The 27,418-nt window shown below is 40.7% G+C and overlaps 1 protein-coding gene across 1 annotated transcript; it reads left to right on the top strand.

Annotated features, from left to right (window-relative positions):
• Positions 1 to 1,943: 1,943 nt before the first annotated feature.
• Positions 1,944 to 25,463, top strand: DAB2 (DAB adaptor protein 2). Its single transcript, XM_005152106.3, is given in 16 exon segments — positions 1,944 to 2,123; positions 11,961 to 12,080; positions 13,254 to 13,393; positions 14,118 to 14,216; positions 14,517 to 14,648; positions 16,728 to 16,811; positions 17,065 to 17,088; positions 17,364 to 17,411; positions 17,591 to 17,614; positions 17,616 to 17,654; positions 18,992 to 19,624; positions 20,483 to 20,627; positions 21,212 to 21,739; positions 22,267 to 22,358; positions 23,261 to 23,328; positions 24,039 to 25,463. Coding segments are annotated over 14 exon segments (2,145 nt in total). The 5' UTR covers positions 1,944 to 2,123; positions 11,961 to 11,986; the 3' UTR covers positions 23,324 to 23,328; positions 24,039 to 25,463.
• The last annotated feature ends 1,955 nt before the right edge of the window (positions 25,464 to 27,418 follow it).

The following is a 27,418-nucleotide window of genomic DNA, read 5'->3' as shown; positions in this document are numbered from 1 at the left end:
AAGTCCTACAGTGAGTATAGATGAAATAACTGAATTCCTGTGGGGTTTTCTGCCTGGATTCCTCCTACGTCCTGAAGGCAATCCTATTACATGTGTTCAATGTAACAGCTCTGAATTTTAGCATTTAGCTCAACAATGCAGGACATCTGGGGAGCTGCTCTAAGTTGAATTACAAAATAGATAGTGCAGTCCTTCAAGGATCGAAGCATTTTTTTCATTCTCCAAGAAAAGTGTATATTTTTTTCAGTTAGTTATTAACCATTTATCAGTAAAAATGTTTTTCTGTGACATTATTAGTGATGTCCCAAGTGCTGCTAGATAGTGAAAGACATCTTGCCATTTCTGTACTAGACACATTGCACCTCAAAAGAGCTCTCAAACTGCTTTCTTTTCCCAAATGGAAAGCATTTTCAGCTCTTCCAAATAGAACAAATAGTATATTTGTAAGCAGTAGTGCCACTACTCAAGCTATTTCAATAAAATGTGCTTGGGTTTTTGTGTTGGGCAAAGGACTAACAGTAATCTTGCTTATGCCTTATAGAAGCTGCTTTGTTACTGCACCATGTTTAAACTAGGTACAATGTCATCCTTCATGTTAGCCAGTTTGTGTAACTCCCAAAAAGCATGCTGAGCAAGGTATTATTCTTTAAAATACTTACTGCCCCAGGACTGAGAAGCTCCAGTCCTGCTGAAAGATGTCTAGCACAAGGTGTTCAAAACAATGTACAGTGCAGTGCAAGCTGTACAAAACCAACATTGTTAAACATGAATACAATAGTGTCCCAAGGAATTCAGACCTAATCCTGCAAATACTGACATGTGAGCAGCCAGCAACCTGTTAATTGTAGCAAATGCCTCCTTACTTATGTGGCATGCACTTCCTTCTGTGAACACTAAGCTAGTGTATGAAAATACATCCATTCCTCCTGTGCTTTTCAGTTAAAATTAGCACTTCTGGGCAAGTGAGATGCAGCTATTGTCTTTTAGCTCAGGCACAGACCTGGACTTGTACCACTTTTGCTATTCATTAAACAAGTGTATAACACCATACTGATGAATGTATATTATTATTTCATAGTTTTGGGTATGGATGATGACCAAATGTATCCACCAATTTTGAACCCTGACCTCCCCAGTGGTAAAATAATTTTGTATTAAATATTTCCCTCTTCCAAAACACTTATAGCTATGTATCAAATATATTAAAACTGTAAGAAAAGTGTTGCTCTTTTTTCCTCTTTTTAAATTGGGCATTGCTGTAGAGGGCAAGATCACAGATCTGAACTGAAATATTTGCACTGTTTTGAGAAAATAAATGTTAGTCTGAGTTTACAGCCTTGAGGAAAAAAAAAATGCTTTGCTGCAAGGACAAAAATGTGATTTTTTATCAGAGGCTCTTTCATACAAGTTGGAAAACAGTTCTATTGCACTGGGAAACAAAACATGATAGCTGTTTGAACAAAGATGAGTGGGAAGTACAAAAGTCACGTCTGGATGTGACCCAGGGACTCAGTTGCACTGACCCAATATTGGTTCAGCTAGCTACAGATCTGGGGAGGGGGCTGGTGGGGTAGAGTGTATTTTGGTTTTGGTGGTGAGTTTTGTGGGTTTCTGGTTTGCGGGTTTCTGGTTTGCGGGTTTCTGGTTTGCTGATGATTTGGAGTTTGGCTCCTCACTGCCTAAGCAGCGTGAACTAAGATGCACTGATACCTGCGTCCTGCAAACAGCGGGCTCCACACGTCCCCCTGCCCAGGCCCCCACCGCACTCCCCTCCAGCGTGTCCCCCGTGGGGATTGGACCCCCATCCCAGGGCGGGGTGTGTCTGCCGGGCCCCAGCGCCCACCCGTTCCCTCCGCAGGGGCCGGGAGCGGCACGTCAGGGGTTAAGGCTGTGAGCACCAGCACGTTGAGGGGGAGTAGCCAAGACCAAGCAGCAAAAACATCATAGCACATTCCTGAGTAGTCCTCAGCTGCCAGCATCTGATTAGAACCATATCTCTCGCTGTGAGTGGCTAACTAATCTGAAGGCGAGGGTACAACTGAATATTTAACCGGGGCCCCTAGCTTAGCCAGGCTGCTGGCTGCAGTCGTCGGATCATGCACGGAGAGGCACAGATCTAGCTTGTAAGTAGCTCGGCGAGCAGCGCTCGGGTGAAACCCTACGGGGGTGGGGGGGGGGGGGGGCAGGCAGAAGAAGAAGCTGTCACTGGGGGAGACCCTTTCCCTGAGCGCGGGACAGTGAGTGCCTGTAGTGGGGGCCAGCGAAGAAGTGGTTCTGGGGAGGGGGTGCTCCAGCCGCTCGGAGGCTCGGCCGGCCCGGCTCGGCCGCTCTTGTCGGCCGCGGGAGAAAGCCGCCGGCCGGGTTGCGCTTCCTTCCCCCGCGAGGTCGGCAGCGCTTGGGGCTGCCCCGGCCCAGCACTGGGGTTTCGGGGTAGGGGTTGGAGGGTTCGGCGTTGCCCTGTCCCGGAGGCGTGAGCGCGTCCCGGCTACCGCGGGGGGGAAGCTGCCCGCATCCCGCTCCGCGATGTGACAGGGCCAGCGGCCCCGGGGGTGTAAGCGCTGAGCAGAATAACCATGTTTATTTTCGGTTTTGTGTGTGGAGAGAAGGGGATTAGGGGGAATAAAATAAGTATGTAAATACTACGATTCACATAAATAACTGATACAAAATAATGTCTGTAGCAGCAGAAGGAAGGAAAGGGTTTGGATGCTGTGCATTAGGTGTGGTGTGTTGTTTTGTGGGGTTTTGATTGGTTTGGGTTTTTTTTTTCTCTTTTTTTGGGAGAAAGCGTCCTTGCTGGGCACCCCTCTGTCTGCTTGTGAATCTCGGGGGACTATTTCTGTCTATGGTAAATGAGTATAGTTAAAGGTGTCTGGGGGTTAACTGGAAAGAGTCTTTTACATTGTCAGAAAAACTGACTTCTCAGTTGGTGGGACTTGAATGTCTGATGATCATCATATGATGACACTTAGGTTGGGATATTGCCTGTGCTCTGAGTACTAAGATAAATGCAGGTGTTGCCAATATAGCTGGGCTCTCTGTAGTAAAGCTTTTAACTCTCAGATAAACTGTGGCTGTTTACTCCAGAACTTACTAAGGAAACACACAAATCCCTGTTAAAGTAGGATTAACTTGGGTTTTAATTTATTTTCCTTTTTCAGGGGAGGGGGGTGCAGGAGGATTGTTTTAATCTCTGCTTATTGAAGGCATTTTATAACCTTAAATTGTTTGGGTTTTTTGTAAGTCTTCTGCAGCTTCCATAAACAAGACTGCCCATATTTAATCTGAGAGCATGTAGGCTTTAATTTGCCTATTGTATGTTGTGGAATGGGCATAGGTGTGCTGAGGGATGGGAACACCTGTGTGGAACACCTGTGTAGAAAGGCAAAATAGAGATGCAGATTCAGTTAGTGAGAAGTAACTATGAAGCTATATATTCTAGCTGGCTGTGAAGACTTACTAGGCACTGGTACATTCAAAACATATGTATTTCAAAAGCATGTCCTTGTTTCTGATAGCCTCCATTAGGACTTTCCAGGAGATGGGTGAGGTGGCAAATTAGGTGAATCAGAATCCAAAGCAAAGCTTCTCAGTGGAGAAGGGGGTTGACTGAGGGAGTCATCCACTATGTCTGATCAAAGAATCACTGCAGTTGCATCCAGCATTAATGGTTCTTGATGTATAATTGGGTTTTCAACATTCCCTGACTGATCTGAGGATATGCCAAGTATAAAGCATAAATTTCTATTAGTAGTAATTCACTAGAGTTGCATTTGGAGGAGGAGAATAACCAAGCAGAAATGGTAAGGAGGATGTAAGTGCTAAATGTATGTCAGGTGGATGACAAGAACAGAAGCTTAACAAGCAAACCTCATGACTCTAACTGTAAGGGAAAGTGGTGAATGACAGATTCTCCAAGTCTTAAATGAAGATATGGCTCTGCTGTGGGGAATCTAACAGGCTCTTGTGTTCTTTTCACTGTAGATAGGAGACTGGGAGAATGATGAGTACTACTCTTATAGTCCTGTAACTTATGATACTTCTCATTTCTTGTGTTCTTACTTCAAACAAAATTATTGGCTGTGAACCAGAGGCTGTACTCAGCACTACCAGTTGCAAAGATGGGCCAAATGCCAAAAATCTGGCATCAGTTTCCTTTTGTGAAGGTAGAGATGGTTATCCATTCTGACATGTGCCTTCTGCTGCATTTCTAAGTATCTCTATACATCTGCAGTATACCATCACTTTCTCATTGAGAAGAGTGTTACTTGTCAAGGTGCATAATCCTGTTATTGGACACTGCAGACCAGTAGCTGCTACAGGTATATTTCTTAAGGCCTTTGCTTACCAGGAGAGAAGAGCATCAAAAGGAGAGAAAAAAAAATCTGTAGGTTTGGCAATATTGCTTAATGATTATAGCACATGATGCACTTTCATTTATTTCATATCTCAGGGTATACTTTTTGTACTAACCATCCTGTCCAGATACCAGCCCTTTTCAGGAAAGGTGAATCAAGGACTGGTAAGCTTTACACTGCTAGGCAGTTGTGTGACCTGCTGGGTTAAGCCAGTTCTTGGGAATGTTTGTGGACTTTATTCTGCAAGGCTATTGATATGTGAGCACTACAGAATCATGAATTTTCTTAGGCAATGAGGCAATAAATTCCACATCCAGAGAAGGCCAGCTTGTTCTGGAAACAGGACAGATAATGCATGTCCTGCCTGCTGCCTAGATTCTGTGAAATGATGAAAAGATAGCATGAAGGTAACTTGTAATCTGCAAGGATTTTTAAGAGAAACATAGATCTTGTACACTGAGGGATTACTGGTAGAATAAAGACTCAATCTACTGGGAAGGAGAGGGAATTCTGAGTGGTCTTAATGAGCTGCTGTGAAACTCAACCAGGAGTAAGCTGCTACTCCTGTACCTCAGTGTAGACTCCACAGAAATACAACTTGGAGGTTGTTTTAGAAGATGTCTAAGAAGCATAACTGACAAAACGAACTGTCTTTAGAAACCTGATTTTGAGGCCATATCTAGGTTCATGGGTCTCAAGGTTATAAAGAAGCTGGATGAAGCATAGTGGCAGGCCTGGTCAACAAAAAAGAGGTACCAGTTTCAACAGGAATAACTTGTTTATACAAGCTGGGCAGCTGAGTGCTGAACAAAGTATCTTCTCCCATCCACCTCCTGTCAGCCCTGGTTGGTGGGAGCATAGAAAATTCATTCCAATTTCCCTTCTGAAAGGATGTTCCTTGCATATGCTATGGAGTATTTGAGGATGAAATGTCTCAGCTGAAATTCCTTGTAGACTGTTACTCCCAACTATTTGTGGGATTAGCTTTTGTTTTAATTTTATTTTCCTAATAAAGCTTCATAGCAGGGGCATGATACCTTGAATCTCAAAGCTCAGATATCATAGGGCCAGTTGAGAACAGATTGTTGGCCTAGGATGCTGTTCTGTCTATGTTGCATCCTTAAGCTGTAAGATGAGGGGTGAAATACTTCATGAAGATTATCTCTTTAACAGAACAAGTAGGCCTGAGATAGTATAATAGACCTTCACCTTGACAGTCAGGAGGCTTCATGACAACATCAACTAGGAACTAGCTCTTCCAGCAAAGTGTATGTGTTAATGCTGATGTGTCACCCAACAGCAAATCTCCTCTTAGGAGGGTTCTTATACACCTGTCATATGGCTAAAATGCCTATAGATGAGACTTTACCCCAGGACAACTTCAAATAGAGAAGCTTACTGCAGAATAGTCATCTGTGTAATCTGAGCAGCTGTTTAGCTGGGCAGTTACTGAAGGAGCTGCAGTGGAGCTCTGAAAATCATGTTTAATTTTTTTTTTTTTGACTTCTGGTATAGAATTTTCTGTACCACCTTTTTAGATTTGTCTTATAAAATTATTCATTGCCGTTCTTGCTTCATATACAAGTGAGAGCTGGGGCCCTTGGTAATGACCAATTTTGAGGGCACAAGTATTATGCAGTATGTTTCACAATACCTGAGGACTGAAAATGCTGTAGAAGGGCCTGACCTCATAAGGTGCAAACAAAACTCTGGTAACACATCATGGTCATAACTTCCATGTGTTAGAAGAGACAGTATGGAGTGGTTGTTGTGATAATGACTGCTACAACAGTTTATGTAACAAGGCACAATAGCTGTGTGCTAGATGGAGGGTTCTTCAAAAACTGCTGACATGAATGTTTAAGAACAGGTTTTTGGCTGCTTCTGGCATTATCAGACTGGGTAAACAAACTGCAGTACTTGACACTATGTCAATGACTACATAGTTTTAGGTTGGGTGAACACAGGAACAATATAGCAAAATTCTGTTGCTCATACAGATGTATTTGTGAACAGGTAGAGAACACTTACAGTTCAGCATAGGCTATGCAGAACATATGCAATCTCTCAGTACAGCTTGGACACACACACAAACTGTAAAAAGGGATAATTCTGCCAGCACTGGACAGTTAACAGCATGCAGCTGAAATAACCTATGATAACAGCTTCAATATGTGTCAAGTTCCTGCTCTGAGCAAAAGGGTGAAAAGCATGGTTATTGGCAAGAGTCCTTTGCTATACTAACTAGCAAATCAGAAGCAATTCCTCTAGGCAGGAAGGAGAAGTACAGTTGGAAATTAAGTGTTTGAGCTGTTGTCAGTTCGAGCTAGTTTGTATCTGAGTAAATGCTAGCTGCCTTGATTAACAACTGCTTTGCTTCCAGGTTGTTTGTTATACCCAGTGACTACTGACAAGTAATATTGACTGAAGATTGAGTATTGAGTTGTATGTACTGCAAGTGCATGGCTTGATATTTTTTATCCTATGAGTAGGCAGGTGATACTCTCCTGATCAATAGCTAGAACAGACAACTGAACTCTGGCTCATTTATAAGGAAGAAATATCTTGTGGATAATCTAAGTATATCAGGAATTTAGGATATTTTGACTCCTCAGCATGAATAACTGTTAAAAGTCAGAAGCCTGAATAGCACATTCATGCTTCTTATTTATTAATGCATGCCTAGTGCTTCTCAAGGCTACTTGGGACACCATTGCAGCAGGAACTAGGCAGAAAATGTGATAGTTATGCACATAAGGGTTTGTTAAATGTAAATGTTAAGTCAGTCATACAGGGGCTCACACAAATGCATATTTATGCTTCCAGTGTGGGTAGAATGCTGCTAGTCAAGATAGTCCTTTACTGGTAAGTGTACCTGCCTTTACAACTTTGATTCTTGCTAGTCGTTGTACATACTGCTGATTAACCTTCAGCCTGTTCCCTCAGCTTGCAAAACTGATTTGCCCAAGTGGATAGCTAGTTTACCACCCTTCTGAAAACAGCTGTTCTGTCAAGAACTTGAAAGCTGGAGTTATTTCTAAGGATCTATTGTGCAGGTCCTGATACAACCTTCTAACCAGAAGAACTTGACTAACCCAAGAAAGCATGGGGGAGGGAACAACCTGCCTTGGAAGCATGTCTAGCACTTGAACTATTGCTTCCGGTTACAAACTCATCCTAACAGGGTATATTGCACCTGGCAGTAAAAGCTTCCCTTGTCCTTTCCTGGTCTTTCATGTGCTAATTTGAGGTTAATATTTACATGTAATAACTATTTAAGCTGAATCACGTACTTGCAGTATCAAGGGACGGAGAAGGAGCACAGGCTTTGAAAAGGACAAAGTATTAAGTGTGCTGAGCAGACGTTTAGTTTATCTGCCCTGCCTCTGACTTTTTCAGTGTCCCTAACCTCTTTTCAGACAAGCTTTCATCAACATTGAGGCTTTTATCCTTGTCTGCTGAGGGGAAGAAGCCTGTTGTTGGGTGATGGTTATTGTTCAACCTTTAAATGCCATGATGGACTACAGCAATAATGAAGATTCTTGAGCCTGTATGCACAGGACAAAAATATGATCATTAAGGGTAGCTACCATGTTGCCACCCCCTGTTTGAGTAAGGGATAATTGTGAAAGCATCTCCTCAAGGGAAACTGAATGTTGCTCAACAAAACTATTTGGCATGTGCTTCAAGTCTTGCTAAGAAACAGGTATTTCAAGGATGCCTTGTCACTACCAACAGCTTTCCTCGTAAGAAGTTCAGAGAAGAAACCAAAAGCACAGTATGCCCCAAGTCTTCAGACCAGATTTCCCAGGGTAAATGCAGGGAGCTTGAGATGAGCTTGAATGGAGAGTTGCCCAACTTGAGAGAGTAGGCAACATGCTTGTGTGTTGAGGCCTATGTGTTGAGATCCTGGAATGGTGTTTCCCTGATAAGTGATCAGTGTTTGCTATTCACAGGATAGCCGTGTAGGAGAGGAGGAAGACATTATAAATAGTCTCTTAACAAGCCCTTTCTGGAATAAATTGAGACTTGCATGAACAAAATGTGTGTGTATCTACTGGTACAGACAAGAGCTTGGGGTGTTTCTGCAGTCTAAGACTTTTGAAGTAGTGCATTTAGTGTTGTAGTTAAAATGAGCCATACAGTTGGGTAGTAAGTATCTAAGTTGTGGTGATAGCAACATTCTTACCTGTGTGAAGATTCAAAAGCCATCACTAACAGTCTACTGACACAGCTGCTGTGGAAATGATCTTGTTCTTCTCCATGCCAGTGTAACTGTAGCCATGAGTGTCCTTGCATGAAAGCATATGCATCTCTAACCCTGTCATGCTGTTGGCTGACTCTTTTCAGATGAACTCAGAATTCAAGCACACTAGAACAGTTCTGGTCTCTTGTTGCCTTACACTTGCAGTTTGAATAAGGAAATATTAAAGGACTGAGTAGTGTGAAAGGAAACTTCCAAGCAAGAGCAAGAACTACAAACAGAAGTTTTTTAACTTAATTTTAGTTACTTGCATGTAGAGCACACCAGCACTTTCCACAAAGGGAAGCCAGACTTAAGTGTGACAAAGACCTTGCATAGCTTTAACTTGCTTCTAAGGTATAGAATATACAAGTTCAGTTGTGGCTGAGACTCTTTTACCACAAGCAGACTAAATTACTGCTAGCTCCAGCTACTTAATGTTGCTCCCCACTCCAATGAGATTTTAAGGCAAAGCCTAAGAAATTTTATACTAGTCTTGTGACTTAACTAAGATGTCAAGAAGTTGTTTAAAATATGAACCTGTATTAAGGCAGGGTTTGTCTAATCTTGTATTTTTATTTTCACCAATTCTCTTGCTTCAGAAATGTGATTCTTAGACATTCAGTCCTCCAAAGGTATGACAGCTGTCATGTACTGGGAACTCAGAAAGTGAAATGAGCTGTGCCAGACCTTGGTTAGGAGAGTATGTCATGTAAACTGGCCGGAAAGCTCTTGCTGACCTTCTCAATTGCATTACTAACACTGAGAATGAGCTTGTCCACAGTAAAATGGGGTATTTGCAAGGGTTAAGCTAGTCTTGTGTGTATCCCTGCCCATCCTTCTCCACCTTGGGATCTTGTGCCGTCTGTCTCTATACAAAAAAAAAGTGGCCTCGCCTCCACTGAATGGAGGCAGATGGCAATAATGGAGGGATGACTGAAGTTTAAAGATGGCAACTGCCCATCTGGATTTCTAACATGTGACAGTTGTCAAAGTGGGGTCTTGCTTGTGCGCATTTGCTTCTCCCTAGGTTATTTGCTTGTTACTGCCTCTTAGTTTTACTTCAGAATGAGATACTTACTGTGGGTGCATAACATCAAAGCTAAGTATAGCTCTACCAACTAAACTGAGGAAGCAGGACTGTTGATAGGCAGGACAGAGTGCCTTGAGATAATTATTTCTTCTTTCCAGCATGGAGCTGAGCCGAATGTCCTAAAGCTGTGACTCAGCTTGTAGAGAGCATGTGGTAGCTCTGTTCTTCTCCAGACCATTTCATTCTGTTCTCTGAACAGTAAACTTCCAGTTGGGGGGTGGCTGGTTAACTAATGATTCAATCTCACTTTGTCTTTCCTTCCTCTCTGTTTCTGAAGAACTTGACAAATCTAGGGAGAAGGTCATTATTCTTAGAGACTATCTCTACCCAAAGCTATATCATCAAGCAAACTAGTCTAGCTTTAGAGTATAATTTGTTTGGCTTAATTTTATCTGCTTAATGTGTGGCTTTCAATTGGCACATTCCTTTTTAGCCATGATGCAGTTATCCTGTAAAAATTCCTATTGGCTGTAATAGTTTTCCCCTTGCTTCTGTATCAGAATGGGCATACAAGCTGTCCTTCCAGTGGTAATGTTTGGTATTAACCATGACTTTTTATTTCAACTCTTCCCCTAACATCCAGTGCTACTCAGAACCACTTTAAATTTTCCCAGCAACACTATGTTCCCTATCTGTGGTCCTGCAAGTTTGCCAGATGAGCACTTTTGCCTCTGATTTGCTTGAGCAATGCTAAATGTAATTGACAAACCATCTGGTAAGTGGCTAGATCTGACTTTGCATTTATTAACAGCTAGTTCCCTGAAGGCCTCCCTCCTGGCTAAATGGAAATGGAGGTCTTCAGGGTGAGATTCTCTCCTGGAGACTTAGGAATTTTTGTTCTTCCTATTTAAAGATTCAGTTAAGCATTGACATCCATTGCTCTTAAGGCCAAGCTGGATTAGTCAGTCTGTAGCTATTGACTTAGTAATGAATTGGGGGAAAGAGGGGAAGGCGGGAGTGAGAACACAACCCTGAAAGTAACGTCCAAGTAATGGATAAATCATTAGCTGTAACTAAGGCAAATGAGGGATATGCAATTGGGAATGACAAGATTCTAATGCGAGAGGATGTGCAATGCTTCAGCACTTGTATGTGTGTACACAGTGTGTCTCAAATAGTGTGCTGAGTAAAAGGGGTGGTTTGATCTCTGGATGCTTGCTGGGATATAGGGGAAATTACTAGTAGAGGGTAGCCCAGCTAATTAATAACCTGAACAAGATCTTGGCTTTGTCACCCTAAAATTAAAGGGACTAACTGAAGCCACTGCAATACCCCAAACAGAAGATTCATAGAACTGTTTCTGTAGGAAGTGTGAATGTCCAGTTCTTTATGGCTGGGTATAGATCCTCATAACTCCATACAGGCAACATGAGTCCTTCTTTTTGGCAAATGTGAATCAGTGCTTCAGCTGTGTAGCAACAAAACACAGGAACTGCATGATTTATTTATTATTTCTTTTAAGGATATTGTATCTCAGAGGCCAAAGGGTCTCCTGACTATGACTAGTTGACTAAATGTCATACTAGTCCATAGCTTCTGTTTACTTGCAGGGATTTTCTTAACACTAATAAATTAGTGTTAGATTTATGTTTTTTTTAAGACAATGATGCAGGGTTTTGGTTTCAGGTTCTGTTCTGGGGCTTTGTTTTGTTGGGTGGGTTTGGATTTTGGTTTTGTTGCTGGGTTTTTTTTCCTGGAGCAGTCTGTCTGCAGCCTCAGACTACACTGGGGGTGGTATAGCCTCAAATTTCCATTAGTTATAGAAACATGAATAAGATGTAGTGGCTTCTTTTGGGTATTCTGATGTCATCTTTATGGGTGTTTGAAACAGATCATAGCAAGTGTTTCTTGAAATCTCTCCTATCCTACAATAGAGACGCAGCTGGCAGTGCTGAAGGAGAATAGAGCAAAATATCTGGGGTTCTATAAATAGCTTTAAAGGGTAAAAAGCTAAAAGTTGACAGATTAAAACAGAGTGATGCAAGTACAGCCTGTGGTTGTAGGTCAGTGTGATCTACTGATTAAGTATTACTGAGGTGAGGGTTCATCACCTACTGGACATAACTTCATGTTCTCTGTAGCCTGTAGATATTGAGTTGAACTTCCTGTATGATCACTACTGAACCTTCCAGGCATTAGCAGGCTCCAGTGTCCAGCAGAACAAAGCTGGACTAACAAGCTTAATATTTTCTTTCTCAAAGTAAAATATTGTGTCTGACTACTAATTGTTTTGTTTTTTTTTTTTATAATTTTTTTTAAACTACAGCAAGAATACCTGACCACCCTCTCATCATGTCTACTGAAGCTGAAACTACAACTACCAATAACCAGCCTGAGCAGCAGACTCCATCAAAAGCACAACCCTCAAAGAAGGAAAAAAAGAAAGGTGAGAAATACTTGCCTGTTGAATACCTCTTCCAGTCAGTATCCTTAATCTTTCACTTGCCTAAAACTATTATCACTCTCACAGCATAGTTAAATAACTTGAAAGTTTCAAGCTGACTGAGAGAGTTAGTAAATAATCTAGTAAAATTAATCTAAATGAAAGGTAGGATTTATCTTGAAAGGATTTTGTTTTGTTTTTGGTTTTTTTTTTTTTTCCATCTCTAAGTTCTAAAGCTCTCAGTTCCTCTTGTTAAATGACTCATTTCCTGAGCCTAAGAAGTCACCAAAAGGCCAGAGAAGTGAAAGCCTCCTAGGGAGGTGACCAGACATAGAACCATCCAGGTAGCTGTCAGTCTGAACCTGAACTCACTTCCTTCCAGAAAGGGAGTGATGTGTTAGATACAGATACAGACTCCTGTCCATAGGACCTAGAAAACTCATTTCATGGGTGTTATTGTAGATCCATATTAATTGTTTTCATGTAAATATAATTACCTCATAGAGAAATACATGCTGAGGTACACAGTCAAAGTATGTTGAGCATGCAGAGAAGAAAAACAAGCAGTTCTGAGAAGTAATGGCAACAACTGAAATACTACATTAGCTTAAATCCTAATTTGTTATTGGGATGGGGGTACCAGGACGTGTTGTAGAAATAATGGTGCTGATAAGAGTTCTAGCACAGGAACAAGGAGATTCTTGCATGCCAAAAAGAGATCTGACTAGCACATAAGTAGGTACAAACATTTGAAAGGCATATTGCACATCATGTATAGTCATGGGAAGTATCATTTCTGCTTGGTGTGTTTTCCTTAGCACTTGTATCTATTTGGCTGTTGCCTATAAATATTTCAGTCTTTTAAGTGGCAAACAATTGTTCTGAAGTCCCCAAATATTAAGCACCAGGCTCCACACCTTGAATTGAGGCCAGATTCTACAAGAGTACAGTGACCTTAAAGGAATAAATATCTTGCCGTACACATGGTACTGGAAGGACTAAGGGTTGTTAGTCACCTATACTTTAGGGACAGTTTTAATATGTACTTACATGATGATTTTTGTTTAAGAACTCAAAGCCCAACATAAACATTTTTTTATTTAAAAAAAACCAAAACAACAACAAAAACCCACAAAACAAGCAAACAAAAAAACCAACACTTTTCTCTGTCTCCAGGGTCAGAAAAGACAGATGAATCTCTCTTGACTAGATTCAAAGGTGATGGTGTAAGATACAAAGCTAAACTGATTGGCGTTGATGATGTTCCAGAGGCAAGAGGAGACAAAATGAGTCAGGATTCAATGATGAAGCTGAAGGTAAGGGCTTGAGCTGGCATGTCAGGAACACTTTCTGGGTAACCTTCAGAAAGCAGATCAAATGACTACTTTGGCACAAGCTCAATGCAGCTTAATGGTAACACGGTAAAATAGCATATCTTAAATGCATGCTACCTCTGAGGCTGTAACCCCTTACTCAAAGAACAAGGTTTCTCTAATAGCTTGGGAATGCTCCTTTGGTTCTCCTGTAGGCATCCAGTATGGATGCTAATAGTGTGAACTTGATCACAATGAGCTTGGGGTTTGGACGGGGAGGGAGGAACTGTGCCATTTAACATTGACCTCAAAACCCAAACTGGCATCCTGTGGCAAGAGCAACACCAAGAGATATAAATAAGACAAAGAATAAATGAGATTGCAACAACAAAAAATTATTTGTGAAGTTCGTAACACTCACATAGCTTCAAATCGGGCTGAGAAAGCTCATAAAGGTGCTGCTACTGCAGCAGTTTAGTGAACTAAGATAAGTTTTAAAACTCTAAAACATTTACAGGGGAACCACAGCCTAGTTCTGAGGTATTGCCTCAAACCTAGTCAGGCATATGTTGCAAAATGAATGCTGCTTGAATTGTGCAGTTGCATAAGAATAACTAGATTAGCACTAGTATGGTCACAGCCTTGGGCTCATGGGGAATGTAAGGGAACAGCCTTAAACTCAGTCTAACACATGTCTCATCAATTGTTTGATATTCATCCTTTCTAGGGAATGGCAGCAGCAGCCCGTTCCCAGGGTCAACACAAACAGAAGATCTGGGTGAACATCTCCCTCTCTGGTATCAAAATAATAGATGAGAAAACTGGGGTAAGATATTATTTACTTTCTTAATGCGATTCTTACAGCATGTGAGGTGCTTGGAAGTTAGACCATCTGAACTAGATTCTTTACGGCATCATGTCTGCCTTTTCACATGTGAAAAGTGGCTTGTGAAATGGCTGGTAATGCTTTCTGCCAGAAAGATAACTACATCTTATTGTAGTTAATCAAAGTCTGATAAGTGAGTCTTGAATTGAAGTCTTATAACTATCTCAATCATTCTAATTACAGAGAAAATCAGCTATTATGTCCCTAGCAATTTAAACCATTTCCCCCCCCCAATCCTAGGTCATAGAGCATGAACATCCAGTAAACAAAATCTCCTTTATTGCTCGGGATGTGACAGACAATCGTGCCTTTGGCTATATATGTGGAGGAGAAGGCCAACACCAGTTTTTTGCTATAAAAACAGCTCAACAGGTATGAATCAGATACCCTTTTCTACTTGCTATAAGTGTTGCTATTATGTGAACACTTAATGTGTGAAAAGTGTAGTACTTTGCTGGTAGCCCTGTAAGGTACAGGGGCATACCAACATAGAAGAATCGACCCTCCTCCTGGAGGAGAGCAGTAGGAATTGAGTGTATTACCAATGACTTCTATCTTGTTCAGTTTTTTAGTGGTCCAGAAGAAAAAAAAAAAATCAAGTCGCCTTGCTTATTATAATTAACCTTGCTTAATTTGTCCATGCAGTCATTAGTGAGGTGAACATGAGCCACTGTGATAGGCTTTCCTGGACAGTGTCCTGTTATTCTCAATGAGAATGCTATTTCTTGGGTCAAGTAGCTGAAGATTCACTCAGAATTAACAGGAAGTATGTTAGAACTCCACTAGTCTAGCTCACATGCTGCTTTATCTTGCACAGCAGTGAAAACAGACTTACTCAACTGCAACACTGCTTCTGGGGCCAGTGAATGGTAGGTCTGGTCTTCCTGGACTTGCTTCTGGAAGGCATTCTGATCCTTCTGTGATAAGTTCTTCCTTATGAAGAAATCCTATATGCAAGGTTTGTCTCTCTGAAGAGAATCTGTACATAAGCAGTATTGGAAACAAGCTACTTGGAATTACTGCTAAATATTACAGAGCTTCCTTAATGACCTGAACCTAAGTTAGATATTTATAATTTATTAGCTTGGTTTATGATGTCTTTATAATAGCCACTATAATGACTTAGAATCATAGAATAGCTAGAGTTGGAAAGGACCTTAAGATCATCTAGTTTCAGCCACCCTGCCATGGGCAGGGAGCCACATCTTCAAAGCTGGTAATGTCTCCACAGATATCACTGCTTGTCCTCCTGGAGAACTTGTTGGCAGCTTCAGACCCTTTACAGGCAGAACCGAGGGCCTCCTTGTTGGAGCATGTAACACCTTCTCTTAAACCTGTTTTTATTAGTTTGAGTCCCGTGTAATACCGGCTTCACTGGAAATGCAGATTAAATACAAAAGCTTTCTGTGTGTTCTCTGGAGCTGAATCTGTTCTCAGAGCTTTTCACCACGGGGTGCTACTTGTCAGCCTACAAGCTTAACCAAGGTGTAGATGCTCTTGACTTGCTGCTAGTTGTTTTTAACACAAACTTGTCTAGCTAGGAAGTGAAGACTTCTACAGCTCTAGACATCTGCAGCTGTACTGTTTGTCAAAGTTGGTAGTTGTAACTGCCGGGAAAGCCATTTCAACATGCCTAAAACTGTCAATTAATAAAGGGTGATGCTTGGACGTAAACAGTGAGATCTGTTCACCAGATTCTCTGCTTCAGCCAATGGCGGTGGTTGGTAGGGCGTACTTATCCTGCTCTAGGCACTGACACAGTTGCTATATTCCTCAAGTAAAAGTTCCAAATCAATATAGCTGAGCCTGCCACTGCCTCAGTAATGACTCAAGACACTCTTGTTAATGTGTTTGCAGGGAATGCAATGTCTTCCTAATTCATGCTAAATTGTAATCTAACTCTCACCAAATTGTCATTGTGATACAAATACCACTTAAAGCTGGTATCTGCTTTATGCGTTTGAGGTCATGATAATCTTACCTTATACTTGTTTTCCTTATTTATTATTTGCATCCGGTTTAAAATAATGTAGCTATACATTAACTATAGAAGCTTTCCCCAGGTTCAGTGTTGGAGGTAGTAAAAATGGATGCAAAATGCTTTTCTTCATGAGACTACCAAAAGGCTTGGATAAACTTTGCACTTCCAAGGAAATAAGGTTAGAAATTGCCATGCACTTGTGAAATCTTGTGCTGTAACTTTTTGCAAAAACATGGTATAGCACAAATACATACAGCAACTTTCCTTGTGGAGTTAACATCAGTTTTAAGTTGGTTGTGATCTATTATGCTTAGATTCTGCATAAGCTCTCTTGTATGTAGACTAGACAGTCATTTAAACTCCTGTTTTCCTATTATTTTACAATTTAGAAAAGTTCAGCCTGCTGCACAGCTTGCTTTAGAAGTTGTTGGAGAAGCAGTATATGGTCTAAAAACTACATTCTTTTCCAGGCTGAGCCTCTAGTTGTTGATCTTAAGGACCTTTTCCAACTAATATATAATATGAAGAAGAAACAAGAGGAAAACAAGAAAAAGGCAAGTAAAATTAGAAAAAGTGCATTAGTCTGCATAGAAATAAAGCTTGCTTCAGCTTTGCCTTGGCTTGGCTATTGGGCTCTTGTTAGACTTGAGTCTGAAGTCTGTCTAAATCTAGGATCACTTGAAGCTATAATTTAGTAATTGTATCACCAGTTTAATTACCGCTGAGATCTGGTAAGCTCTGCAAAGTGAAAGGCTTTGGATATTCTACATGATGTCTGGGTACTAAAATCCTTCTTTTCCTCTTTAGAGTGAGGAAGCAGATAAGACTGAGGTAAGTCACTCCAACTTAACCTCACTTATTAAGGTATACTGCTGCAGCACAACTAGCTTTTTGACTTTCTTTACACTGCCAGCAATAGGGAGGCAGTGTGATGTGCACACTTTCATTTAAATGGGAGTAAAAGGGGCCTATAGAACTAATACTGAGTAGTGACCTCCCTTATACTTCCCCTTTTCATCCTTTGCTCTTTGAAGCTCGCAAGTCCCTTGCTTAAGGCAAATTTTGATAATCCAGTTGTTGCTGACACAGTTATCCATTTGTTACAGAGTGGTGGCGAAGCACCACCTGCTGATCAAGCTGACAAAATGAAACTGGTAGGTTAAATTTTAGAACTTCATGTTGATGACACTAAGGAGTTCATAATTGACTGTATCCATATTGTGTAGGAGCTGCAGTATTTATAGCTGAGTTTACAGTAGATCTGCATGATGTTTGACTTGTTCTTGCAAGAACTATAACAGATACCAATACTTTCAATATTTCTGGTTTCAAGGGAGTTGACCAGATGGACTTATTTGGGGGATATGTCAACACCTCCTGATATGAGCAGTCCCACAGTAAGTAGAATCTAGCTTAGCTTTCTTGAATTATGCTTTGAGAGCAAACTCAGTCCTAGTAATAAGATCTGGTATTATTTTGCTAATCTTGGTTTCTGATTTGACTGAGACCTATGTCTACTTATCAGTGCACTTGTGTTTTCTGGGTTTAGCAGTAGCAGTCAGTTTTTCTCCTTCCTAGTAGCTGGTGCAGCTCTGTTTTGACTTTCAGCCTGGGAACAGGGATATAATAGTATCTACTTACTAATAGCTCATGCCATTTTTGTCTCGCAGAGTTCACTTGAGACTTCATGACAGAGATAATACTGTATTGCTAGTCACAGAATCATAGAATTGATTGGATTTGGGCTGGAAACCAAAATATCATCCAGTTCCAACCCTCCTCCCAGGAGCAGGGACACATTCTGATAGACCAAGTTGCTCTCAGCCCTATCCAGCCTGGCTTTGGCACACTGCCAGGGATGGGGCAGCCACAGCTTCTCTGGGCAACCTGTGCCAGGGCCTCACAGTGAAGAACTTGTTCCTAATATCTAGTTTACATCTACCCTCATTTTAAAACCATTTCTCTTCATCCTGTCACTACACTCCCAAATAAAGATATCCTCCTCATCTTTATGGACAAGTGAGCCCAAGTAAGACCCAATTAAGTCACTTGGACTTGACTCCTGGCCATTCTAGGTCAGTAGCCCTAGTTCAAGATGTGGCTTAACTCCACAGAAATGTGCATAAATCCTGTAAGATTTCAGGGGTCATACTGAGCTATGAGCAGTTTATTCTGACACTGTAAGACACTATCAGGTGTGATACAATTGGTGTTGTCAAGCCAGCTAGTGATCAAGTCTTTACCTTTCTATTGCCTGCTTGAGGGAGAGATGGCATGTTAATATCTTAAACTGTCGAACAGCTCTCCAATCTTACTCTGAAGCTGAGATTGCAACTTGGAATCACACTAAGGTAGTGTCATTTCACAGCTTGTCAAAACAAAGGACTAGAACTCAAACAAGAGTCTTCAGTGAAAATTATGTGTAATTCGTGCTTGATTAGTCCCTTGTCCATGGAACAAGCATTTGACACTTAACTAGTGATTTCTAAAACGGGTACTTTCAGAACCTCCATGTTAAAAACATGTAGCTGTGAGCTGATGACAGCCAGCAGTGTTTGCCTTAATTACTTAGAAGATGAAACTTTAGTGCAACTTCTCTGTTACACTGAATACTTATTAGTGCAATGCATTGGATACTTGGTTCTTTCTTTTTTGCAGCTGTTTTCCTTGAATTTGTATACTATGCAGCAAGTCCTACATAAAACTAACTCTGTTTTTCTTTCTGGACAAATAGGAAGCTAAAGAGATTCTTTTAGTGGATCTAAATTCTGAAATTGAACCCAAACAGACTTTTACAAAAGAGGATCTCTTCTTGAATGGCAGCACAACCTCTCTTCCACCACCAAAGCCACAGCCACGCTTCTTGCCTGAGAATTCTTTCTCTACCAATCTCAGTTTTTTTCCTACACCTAATCCAGACCCTTTCAGTGATGATCCTTTTGCACAGCCAGACCAATCTGCACCACCTTCATTTGATTCTCTAAAATCTGATCAGAAGAAGGAAAGTCTGAATACCTTGACACCGGTGTGTAATGATCCTTCAGGTGGTGATATTGACTCCTTTGGTAAAGAGTTTGACCAGATCTCTAATAGAACTAGCAAACAAGAAGCCCTAACATACCAGTGGCCACTTGAGAGTAAGTCACCTGCAGCAAAAACTCCAGATGGGGTACCAGAGAGTGAACAGAATGGTGCTCTTAAAACCCTGTCAAACCTGTTTGTGGAAGGCCCTTCCAAAGGAGTATCTCTGCAGAATGGAGTAAAGATGGATTCTGAAAGCAATATTCAATTTATGTCACATGAGCCCATAACAATTAGCCCACCACCACAAAGCACCAAGCCAGGAAGAGGAAGGAGGTCTGTCAAGGTGAACAATGTTCAAGTAATTAATAGTGATATGCATGCTGCTACTCAGAAGCTGGGTGAAGGAATCTTTTCTTTTCCTGTACTGTGTAACTGGCTAAATAGCTTCACAGCACATCTACTTCCTATCTACCTCTTGTGCTTAGTCTAACATCTCTGCAGCCATGGTACATTCTAACACTCCTGAATATTTCATAGTAGCTATGATCACTAAATTATATACTCTCTTCCTTAATGCTGCCGTTCTTCTGTAAAGGTCTGCAAAGGTAAGTATGCTGCTATATACATTGATACTTGATATAAATGCCAAACCTGTTAAGATAGCTGTATGCCCATCAATCTGTGTATCATAACAATGAGGTATGAATATTAATTTGCAGACATCTATATGGTTTCACAGCACCTGCCTGCTGAAGTCAATTTCAGCAACTTGCTTGATAAGACCTAGCGTGGCTTCTGGTCAGCTGCATTTGTTTTGCACTCAACTGATGCAAAACTCTGCTGCTAGACTTGCCACAACTGCAGGGGTTGTTGTAGGCTGAGCAGGAATATTTAGAAGGGTGGGGATAAGAGGAAAACTCATTATGATGGCAAATAATTCAGACCCTTTAAATCTTATTCTGCTGTTGACTTTTAACGACTATATATTATACCTACTCAATGCCATACATCTCAGTAGGTGTGAACAAGATAGTGTAGTTTGAAACTCTTACATGTGGTCTCTAAAGGATACACCAAAACCTCCATCTCTCCTCTAGCTGTTAAAGAAGCCTGTAGCTCTGGACTGATGGGTCTTGATCATTTAGCATGTGTTCTGCCATGCCATCTCACTAATATTTTTTTGGTTTTTTCTCCTTTCTAGAATGAATCAGATTACTTATTTAGTTCGAACTTGTTTGTGCCAGCTAAAGAGAGCCTTAGCTTGACCTCCGTGGCACAAACAGGACCTGTGCCACTGGACCTCTTCAAATCAAGTCAGACCACAGCACCTCCACTGGCTGGTCGAGGTTAGTTCACAAGTGAAGGTCTTTTTCCCATCTAAGATATTTGCCAACACGAAAACAGGGGTTCTAGTTTTCCTTCATATGTAGTGTGGTGCCTTTAATCCGTGTGTTGTCTGCCTTAACTATGAAGTTCTGCAAATAGAGGCATAAACTCTGCATCTTTAACTAGAACAGCATTTCTTGCTTTAACTTTGATAATAGATTTCTGCTTCAGGTACACAAGGTTCAAGTGTGCCAGGCACAACTCGGGATGCTGCAGAGTTTTCGTAGTCATTTGCACAGAAGTAATTATTTGGCAAATGCATCTGTCACTTCTGTGCTGGGACCATATAATAAAAGTTCCTTCTTTTATTATATCAATCTCAATTCTGTTCTTTGGTGACTGAAATGGAGCAAAGTAAAAAATGTTAAGCTCCTGCTCTCCTCCCCAAATTACTTGATTTTTTTAAGTGTAAACCAACACTGTTTTATAAACAGTACATGAAATAATGTTTTGCTAGTATCTTTAGTGGAATTGATACCCTCCTTCTTGAGGTCTTCTGATAGCTAAAGTGCTGTATAACAACAATCTCACCCTCCCTCCCCAGGTGGCATGGCAATAACTTCACTATGGAATGCACAGACAACTGCTTTCACCCAGGCTGCCCCAGTCTTTACTGGGTCTGTGATGCCTGCTCAGTCTACAGGATTTACTAAGCCATTTACCTTTGCTAATCAAACAGTGCCAAGCTGGAGTCAGCCTGCACCTTTTGCTCCAGCAGCATCTCAGCCCTCTGGTCTCTGGGCACAGCCAGCACAAATACCATCCAATCCATGGGTGAAGCAATCTAGTCCTGTAAATCCCTTCCAGAGTAGTGTGTTCCCATCTTCAACACTACCTGCTCAGATCCAGTCTGTACTGCCCTCCATGCCAACAACAACCACCAGCCCACCTCAGCCACCACCTAGAACTGCGCCTCAGAAGGAGCTTTCCAAGAAAGAAAGTGATGCTTTTATTGCTCTGGACCCTCTTGGTGATAAAGAGATGAAGGACATCAAGGAAATGTTCAAAGACTTCCAGCTGACAAAGCCACCTGCAGTACCAGCGAGAAGAGGAGAACAGCAAAACCTTCCAGGTGCTTCTGGAGCTTTCAGCTATTATTTTAGTAGCAAAGTAGGCATTCAAGATAGTACAGATCATGATGACATGGAAGCTAGCAAGCTCTCTGCAAATATTTTTTTTTTTCCTTGGAGAGCTGCTCATGGGTTAGGATGACTGATTACTGGGGTTTTTTGGTTTTTTTTTTTTATAAAACTAAAAATTTGATTCAGTGATTACTGAAACCAGGTTGAAGGGCTGTCTCCCTTCATAATGTTGCAGAATTGGTCAATGTCAGTGACCAAACACTGACACCTAGTGCCTAAACTATTTGAATAGAATGAGGAAAAATAGGTCTGTACAGTGTTAGAAGTCCAATGTCTCAGCTAGCTTAAGTGTCATTAGGGACAAGCAGGAGATAAAATTGTGAGATGACTCAGAACAACTTGTATGTGGACTTTTTTGTGTACTATTCTATGACTCTATGAGCTCTGGTGTTGCTCAAACAGCTGAGGACTTGTTAAAGCTTTTAAGTGATTACAGCAGTATGTCTCTTTTCCTTAGAACCACCAAAGCCTGTTCCCCAACAAAGTGTGCTGCCTACTGATGTCCTATTTGAAAGTCAAGCTAAAACGGACCTTTTCAGTACCTCATCTGTAAGTAGTAACAAAAAACAAGGAAACAAGACCCACCTGAAAAAGTTCCTGTGTGATGTACTCTAGGTTACCCTGCTCTTGCAGGGGGGTTGGACTAAATGGTCTTTCGAGGTCCCTTTCAACCCTTGGGATTCTGTGATTCTGTGAACCAGTCTTTCTCCCTTTAAGAAGGGTGTCTGTGTTTGACCATTGGCTTAGTTCTGGTTTAGAGGCTGTGGAACAAAATTTCTTGTATGTATGAGGCTAATAATTAATCTAACATAGGGCACTTGTGCAAGAAGGCAGCAAAGTATGATTCCATTTGGCTTGGGTCCTTAACCAGTTCCCCCCACTGCAAGCGCCAGCAGGAATTTTGTCAGTATTGGGAGCTTCTACAAAAGACTGTAAAATCATGTAGCTGCAGAAGTCTTCCACTTTGGTTATACTTATCTTTCTGTGGAATAGACTGAGCAGTGCAGACTGTGCAGCTTCCCTGCTGAACAGATGGGAGGTTTCAATGTTCATTACTCCCTGGGAGAAGAAGAGTCATCATTTCCTTTGGGACACAGTACTTCAAGCCCTTTGTGAAAACTCTGGGTCTGTTCCTGAATGCTGTCTTAAGACATTTAGCATCTGGTTAAAATGAATCTCATCATAACTACACTGGCTCAGCTCCAAATAAGTGTTCAGGCATCACATGTGGCCTTTCTGGAAGATACCTTGATTTAGACTAGGATAACTGCTAACACTGCTTCAGAGCCCTTTTCTCTTGATAGCACAGTACAGTTAATGTATACTCAACAGGGACTCTGCAGTATTCTATCCAGAAGTGTTTGGAGCAGGAGCTAGCTGATAAAGCCATGCAGAGTAAACCTGGTGAAACCTTGAAACCCACTAACAGTTCATGATCTCCTTTTCCCCAGAGAGAATCTCAGAAACCACCTTCTGATTCTTTTGGTGATTCTTTTGGCAACCCATTTGTATAGATCAGGTAAGTCTTTCACTAATAAGGCAAACTACTTCATTCTCTGAAATTGATTCATAAAACCTCTGGTAAAGAGCTGGCTCAAATCTACTCTAGCTTAACTCTAGTGCTTCTCTGAAGTATGACAAAAAACCTCTAGAACACCTGCTAGAAACACTCTACACAGACTTGTACGTAGCTGCATCCCAGCTAAGCCTAGCAAGCTTCAATTTCTTAGAAATAAAGATTTATTCTTTCACAGGCTTAGGTTTCAAGGCCACAACATAACTCAACATTTTCCTTGAGGAAAGTTAATGAGTAATTATGTACTGCAAAACACAGAGGGGCTGACTAAATTCCTTCAGATATCTCTAGGAGTGTTAGAACACAGCACCCCATACAAATTTCTGAAGCTTAATCCCCTGAATAATCGCAGGTTTGTACTCTGGGTGAATTGGAGTAAAAACAGAGTAAGGGCTCTTGTGAGGGCTTTGGTTACTAGAAACTAATGTAACTCTAACTTTTGTACCGTTGACTAAAGAACATGAACTGTGAAACTAGCAATTCTATTTTTCTGCCACATTTCTGTTAGAAGCCAGACAGTGTATGAGGGGAGGACTTAGAATACAAGTGTTGCTATTTATTGTTTTAAGTTTGTTCCCTGTTGCTCTAAGTAAGTTTAAACAATAAAACTAACTTATAGCTATCCTAACCCTAAGTTTTTTTCATCACACTAGGTATAACCGGAAAAGGACAAATGGAGTAACTGGATCTTTTCTCAACATGATTTTTCTACGTTTCACTTTGCTGTCTGCCACTCTTGCTGCTGTTCCATAATGTCTGTAATCTAAATGCTTCCAGGTGGATTGAAACACAAACTCTCAACATGCTGTGAAGATGATAATTCAGGGGAAAGCAAATGGAGAGTTGGACTTGAGTTTGACTTGGAGACCCAAATTCAAATTGGCGGATGTTAATTTCACTTTAGTTCTTTGCAGTTTTCCACAGAAAAGCTTAGAAACATCAGGTCTTGTGAACAAGGTCACTGAAATTCTTCTTTCTATAGCACTTACTGTCCTAAAATACAGGAACTGAATGTACCTGAGGAAGAAGTGAAGAAGGGAATTGAATTAGTAGCTGAAGTTCCACAACTAAATCTAGGTCATTTGCCTGTTAACACAGCAGCACCCAGTTAAGTGGATACTACTGAGCTCTAATTGGTGACTGGTCATATGACTTGGTCTCTGAGCCAAAGATGTAAACTGTATGGAAAGGAAAAGTAATAAATCTAGTATTTGTCTATTTAACGGTAAAATTATCATTCTACCATGAATGTTTAATAAAGGGACTAACTATAGGGTCTGTAACAGAACTGTGGAAGTCCTGAGTATTAGAGGTCTACACTGTAGGGTCAGATAAGCTGAAACAATTCTTGCAGAACATTGAAGTAGTCACAGACGCAAACTGTTCTCTTGGTGCTAATATGGGGATCTTTTTTTCAGAGAGGGAAATCCACTAGGATTACTTTTCTATGAATGTGGCTTGGCAGACAAATGGAACAAGCAGTTGGCTTCTTGCGTATATCTCACTGAACGTTCCTGAAGTTGCTCAGTTTCAGTTGTCACATGGTGCAGTGTCACATGTTTCCAGTGTGTTAGAAAGCAAAAGACAATCATGGCTTCATTACAGGCCTAGATTCCTTGTAAACAGGTCTACCACCTCTGTGCCATTAATGTGTGGTAGTCTTCCATTTCTTGAAAACTGCCTTTTCTAAGGAATCTCTTTACTAACAGATCTCTAGATCAGTTGACTATAACTGACCATAAAAGCTGCATTCTTGGCCAGTGGGGATTGCTGGTGTGTCGGAGGTTTTTCTGATAATACCAAGTATAAACTTGAAACAGTATTGTTAAATCAAATGCCTAATCAGCTGCTGAAGAGCTAAGGAAGTCAACTTGAACACAGCTTTAGTACTTAATTCAGTCAGTCATGTAATAGTCTTGTATATAAACCTCTTGCACTTTCTGTAATGCAAAAAAGCTATGAATTTAAAGTATTTGTCTCAAACTGGAAATGCAGAAACTTAAGATGTTACACTGTTATATAAACTGTAGTATCTCAAGTGATGTTACCTAATGACATTAAACAGAAGCAACTCTGCATATCAGTGTGGCTGTTGATTGTCTTCCATAATTCAGTTTTATGGTTCAGTTGGCATTAAGAGTTCAGAGCTCACTAAACATTTTCTCGTATGTTCTTACTATAGCTTCCTGAGAGCAAGTTCTTAAGTCTTCCTGCAGGTTCTTGCATCAGGCCTGTTCCACAAGTGCTGTCCCACAGTAAAAAAAAAGTAAAACTGCAGCTAACTCAGTAAATTGTGAATAGAAGTTTGTCCCATAAGTTGCTCAGCCTGAGTCTGTTGATACTAAAGATGCTTTTTTGTTCCTTTTTACAGTACCCTGGAAGTCAGCTCCTTAATTGCATTGCCTTAAGAAGTTTCACTAATTCAACTTGTCTATTCCAACTTTGAAGGAGTTCTAAACTGATGCTTGGAATACTGAATTTGAACATTTAGCTCTTGTTCAGAACAAATTTTACAGTTCCTTTTAATGCAGATGGCTGAAAGGAATAAATACATTAGAAAGTTACTGGTTTAGATTAACCTTTAGTACTTGAGACTGACCTGTAACTGTCAGCCTGAGGTACCACTGAATTAAATACAATGGCTGCATAGTTGCTTACTTCTAATGCTCTTTGATTTGTATGGTTAACAGATTGAAAACAATTAGTTGGAAAGGAGTTGATATCCAGCTTGAAATACAGGCCTTATGGTGCTTCACAGAGAATTGTTGATTTCCCTTTTTCCTGTTTTTTGTTGGGGTTTTTTTTCCCCTCCCTCTGCAAGGCAACAAGATTGTCTGTCTTCGTGCTTGAGTAAAGGAGTATGTTTACCAGTATTCGAGTTAAACATCTAAATGACCACTTGCTTGTCCAGCTAAAATTAACAGTCCATCTATGCTGGAGTTTGAAATAGCTGTCAGGGTGATCTCTAAGAGCTGTTTAGCAGAACCTCTTACAAGCTGGCCAAAGATGCTTGCTGCTCTGCAGGCTTAGTTTGAATAGATGTTTACTCTGATTTTTGTCTCTGTCTTAAAAAGCCATGAGCTGTGGTAGTGTACCTATAGCTTCCATTGAGGCAGGTATGATGAAACGTTACAACATTACAAGTGTCTGTCTCTTGCATTATTGCTCAACAAATTAGTTCAGTGCAACTGGGCTCATCAAACTTCAGTGAGGTTGCATCAGATTTAAGTTGCTGTAAATGAAATTATCCAAAAATAAGGAGTCAAAAGGGGGGAAAATTGCCTGCACTATTCCACACCATCCCCTCTCCCTGCCTCAAAAATGAGGGAACAGAAGAAAATAAAACTTTTCTTATCCATGGTAATTTGGAATGTTCTTATACTAGAAAATTTTTTTATTATTTTTTTAAGCTTGCATGCAGATACTTATTACTTGCTAAACAGCAGGTTATTTATGAGTTATTTCTGTGTTGTGACTGTGTCCAACACATTATGCCTTAAATCTGGATTACAGAAAACTACTGAACAGGAATTTCGCTCAGAAGAGTTACTTGTGGTTTTGGGTTTTGGTGGCAAGTGAAAGCTTGAAGAGTTTTAGACTCCCTCATAATGACAAAAAAAAATTGTGTTGTTTTTTTTACATTAGCTGGGAGGAAAAAAGGAATCTTGGGAGATTATTCCTCTAACACTCCAAATGAGGATTCCAAAAATGCTAGACCCTGAACTTGCTCTTGTAAACAGTTCTGCTTTAGGAACTATTTGTTCCTTACATGAGTCACTGCTATGACTGCTTTTTTACTAGGCAGTTAACTGTTCTCTGATTTAATAGAAAATATCTTTCCCTTATTAAAAAGTACTAGTAAACAAAATGGTTTATTTTTAATCTTGAAGCTACTTTATGCTATTTCTCAGTCTCCATGTAGGAAGAAGTGGAATTTTCTGAAAAGTGGACTTTAGAGCACTTACCGTAAGTCAGTTTCGTCCAGTAACTGGCAGTCTTCAGTGCACACTGTGTTTTGTTTGTTCTCTTGGTA

The sequence above is a fragment of the Melopsittacus undulatus genome, chromosome Z (genome assembly GCF_012275295.1).
Source record: "Melopsittacus undulatus isolate bMelUnd1 chromosome Z, bMelUnd1.mat.Z, whole genome shotgun sequence".
NCBI lineage: Eukaryota > Metazoa > Chordata > Aves > Psittaciformes > Psittaculidae > Melopsittacus > Melopsittacus undulatus.
This window is presented reverse-complemented; position numbering and strand designations above follow the sequence as displayed.